Source organism: Rhea americana, unplaced genomic scaffold (genome assembly GCF_003343005.1).
Source record: "Rhea americana isolate MKP2758 unplaced genomic scaffold, rheAme1 scaffold_412, whole genome shotgun sequence".
Classification (NCBI taxonomy): Eukaryota; Metazoa; Chordata; class Aves; order Rheiformes; family Rheidae; genus Rhea; species Rhea americana.
The window spans coordinates 172097-175922 of record NW_028186549.1 but is presented as its reverse complement, the minus strand read 5'-3'; the positions used below and the strand labels follow the sequence as shown (position 1 = coordinate 175922).

At 59.4% G+C, this 3826-nt stretch overlaps 1 protein-coding gene across 6 annotated transcripts in view; it reads right to left on the bottom strand.

The window, feature by feature from the left end:
• Positions 1–9: 9 nt before the first annotated feature.
• The window catches only part of JSRP1 (junctional sarcoplasmic reticulum protein 1), a 36645-nt gene continuing 32828 nt past the window's right edge, over positions 10–3826 (bottom strand). For all 6 annotated transcript variants that reach the window (XM_085314829.1, XM_085314832.1, XM_085314828.1 and 3 more), the window contains 5 exons: positions 3417–3579; positions 2731–2883; positions 2276–2338; positions 1846–1976; positions 10–1593 (listed from right to left, as the gene is read on the bottom strand). In XM_085314829.1, coding sequence (XP_085170955.1) covers positions 1078–1593; positions 1846–1976; positions 2276–2338; positions 2731–2883; positions 3417–3513 — 960 coding nt within the window. In that variant the 5' untranslated portion in view covers positions 3514–3579 and the 3' untranslated portion in view covers positions 10–1077. The remainder of the gene's footprint in view (positions 1594–1845; positions 1977–2275; positions 2339–2730; positions 2884–3416; positions 3580–3826) is intronic.

Sequence of the window (3826 nt, the reverse complement as noted above, 5' to 3'; positions counted from 1 at the left end):
TTTTTTTTTACATTATTAAAAATGAAAATAGTTTATTTTAACCTCTATCGATGTAGTGAATACTGCAATCTGCTGCGGTCTGGGGCTGTTAACATCTCCTGTAGTTACTACAGCACTGCGAGATATTGCACTTCTGGTTTGTTCCTACAAGCTACTCTGTAAAGGCAAATCCCAAAGGGAGCCCAGGGCGATGGGCTGTGTCAGCGGTGTTTTGTTCCTAGCAAGCTTCGCTTCATCCTGTGGTGATGGTACCAGGGCCTGGCTAGGGCTTTGTGCTCGTTTCCCTGACGTCCATCCAAGGATGGCAGCAGTCCGGCTTCTTTAACCTAGAATAAACTTCTCTTTTGATTTGCTTTTAATAAAACTATTAATTGAATTCAAGCGCTAAACAGTCTGCAGGCAAGCTCTGTTCGCGGGTATCACTACGCCAGCTCCTTGCTGACTGTGCCAGCCTGATGCCTCAGGTACCGTGCGGTGGGCCTGGTTCACAGAGCTAAAATGAACGGCAAGAGGTATTTCTGGTGGGGCTGGAGAACTAGGGTGAGGCCCAAGTGGCGAGAGGCTCGTTTCCCCTGTCCTTTCAGCTTGCCTTTTGCATCTAATCCAGAGGGGGTCCAAAGTCCACGGGGAGGCTTGTACCACGTTCCCGGGCTGCTCTAATTGCCTGATGCCTCTGCTCAGAGATGCTGGAGCATCTGCCTGCTCTGACCACAGCACTGGCTCGGGGACAGGGAGATGGATAAAGAAGTGACGTGACTTGGGCAGGGTCTCCCAGCAAGCTGGTGGCAGAATGGGAAACAGGACCCAGGTGTCTTCACCCGATGCTTCAACCACACGAGCTGCTGGCTCCTCTCAAAGCATGGGGTGGAGATGTGGCTGTGGCTGGAGATTTCAGCAGATTGATGGAGTCTGGTGTCTCCAGAGAGCAGGCTCGGCGTGATGGATGAGCGGGAAGATCTTGGCCCTGGAGGGTTGCTGGGGTGCTAGCTGCAGCGCCCAGGTTGGGGGCTGTTTTTAACCCCCCTGGATTTAGTGTCATTCAGCCCCTTGTTCGTCCCAGGCCTGCAGGCCGGGGTCTTAGTCACGCTTCTTGCCTTCCCTGGGCCTGGCGGTGCCGTCCTTCCCCTGGGCGGACGTGTGATGCTCCCAGGGCTTTTTGCCCTTCTGCTCTCCTCGCTGCTGCTTCCAGTCCCGCTTCCGGTTGTCCTCGCGGTCCGCCTTGGCAGGGCGGCCCTTCCACTCATCCTTCCTGTGCTCTTCCCGCTCCCTCCCTTCTCGTCTTCCCTCCTTACCCTCCCGGCCCCGCTTCTTGTAGGGCTGTTGCTCTGGCTCCTTGGGTGCCCTTGGGGCTCTGGCAGCCTTGTCCTCGGGGGCTTTGTCCTTGGGTCGCGTTTCTTTCCGGCTGCTCCTCTCCATCTGGGCCGCATGACTTTCCCTGGGCTTCTCTTCTTTCCTCTCCGGGCCTCTGGGCTTCTCTCGGCTCTTCTTCACCTCAACCTTGGCTGGTGGCTCCTTGGGTTCAGCTTCAGGCTCTTCCTCTTCATCCTCTGGCTCCAAGCGGCCAAACCATTTCTTGAAGATCCACGGCTTGGCCTGTGGGGAGAGCAAAGTGAGGCAGGGCACTAGCTCTAGCTGGCCACGCTCTCGTGGCCGAAGCCTTGGTCCCTGCACCGATCTCCCTGGCTAGTGGCTCCACCCTAGCCAGGCCCTGGTGACATCTGCCAGCCCATCGCAGGAAGGGCCTGGAACTCCTGTCCCATCCACCCCTTGGGAGGTGAGATGCTYCACCAAATGGGAAGTGCCCAGAGGCTGCTGTTCCCCAACCACCCCATACCAGGCCCATACCAGGTTGCTGTCAGCATCACTGTCATCGTCTCTGTCATCGTCACCATCACTGTCCTCGAACAGGCTGCTCTTGGGCTGGACTGGTGGGGCAGTTACCACTTCTGGGACATCCTCCTCGGTGTCGATGACCTCTAGGACAGGACTAGGGTGAGCCAATGCTCTGGGGAGGCCCAAGGGCCTCCATCTCTGTGCACACACAGAGGCCAGGGTGGAGGGGTGGGGGTGGGGAGGGGCTGCTTGGATGTCTCCTCTCCCAGATTATCAGTGTTTCCCCCCACAGTGCCCACTCTGGTCCCTGGTGCCARTAAAACACAGGGTTCCTGGGGGCCATCCCACCCCAGCCACTGGCTGCACCAGGGCATGGCCCTATCTCAAGCCTGACCCAGAGGACTGGGACAGTCCTGAGCCAGACCAGAGCRTCTGAACCTACCGTGCAGGGGTGGAGGTGGAGGGGCCTGTGTGTCACTGCTAATTCCTTCCCTAGAGCACGGAGCTGGAAGAGAGAAGCAAAGAGGAAATGGGAGGAGTGGAGCTGAGGGATGCACTGTTGGAGGGGTCCGGCCATCCTGGCCACACCACAAGGCTGGAGCTGCAGCCCTTCGTTGGGGACTACGTTGTGCTGGTGGCAGCCCAGTGTGCGGCTTTCAGCGTGGCCAGAACCTCACTCCGCTCTGCGGTTCCCAAATCCCCCCGAGCTGTGCCCCGTYCCCCGCAGAAACCAGCCCGGGAGCAGCCGGTGGGCTGAGACCCAGCAGACTGGGGGGGGGGGTCCGTTCCAGCAACTTGCTGGCTGACCTTGGGCAATTCACCCCTCCCCGAGCCCCTGTGAGCCCCGATGGGGCCGTGTCSCAGGAGTGGGGCTGGTCTCTGCCGCCCGCCGCTCACCTTGGAGCACTTGGAAGCTGACGCTGAGCAGGGCAACGAAGGAGGCCACGAGGATGCATTTGTTGAGGGTGAGCCCTTCCCAAATGAGYGGCTCCTCCTCGGCGTCGAGGCTTTGGGGCTCCACTTTTCTCTTCACGGGGAGGCTCTTGGGCACTGGGGAGCCCAAAGGAAAAGAGCATTAAGGGGAAGGCAGGGAAGTGGCAAATGGCTCAGTGCTGGGGGGGAAGAGCTCCTGGCATCACCCCCATTTCAGGGCGGAAGCAGAAGTAGGGACAGGAGCTGCCAGCYGTGGATTTGTGCTGCAGAGAAGAGGGAGAAGAAGGGATGTGGGGTTCAACCTGAGCTGTTCAGGCTGCAACGGCTTTTTAACATCCCACAGCTCAAACGGATCTGCCCTTGGCTTCTCTGCTCTCCCCCGTCTCAGGCCCAGTGGCAAAGCCCAGCAGGAYGAGGAGGGAGATCCGGCAGGTGACCAGCAAGACCCATTCCCACTTTGGAGGGGCCATGTCCTCTCAGTGCCATTGAGCTCYTGGGGCCTGTGGAGAGGACCATTTATCCCATCATGGCTCCACGGCCAGATGTACTTTCTGGGTTGGGCAGAGAGGCAGGATGGGGGGGGGGGCTGTCCCCACTGTGGGACCAGGTGACTGTGTCAAGGTGGATGAGAGGTTTCCAAGCACACCTACCTGGGGGCACGGAAGCGCTGCCTTTCGTTCCCACCTTCTCCGCACGCTTCTTCTCCACCACTTTCTTGTCCACGTCGAGGGGTGCTGGTTCCGGCATGCTCAGTTCCCGCTCGGCTTGATCCTCCTTGGAGACACCAAGTCGGGACGTCTCCTCCTCTAGGCCCTACGGGGGCAGAGGGGACATGGGGTGTCAGAGCATCACACGACAGCCAGGGCGACACCAGCCGCGTGGCCGGGCGGGAAGCRGGGGGAGGTACGTGACTCTGTGCAGGTGCCTCCTCCCAGCGAAGAGGGTGCTTAATGCAGTGGACTCAAGTCCCCTGAATATTTGCAGTCAGACCCTCRGAGGTCTAACGGGGCTGACCGAACGCTGCTGCCGGATCCCGAGCGGCACCAACCGGGCTCCTGAC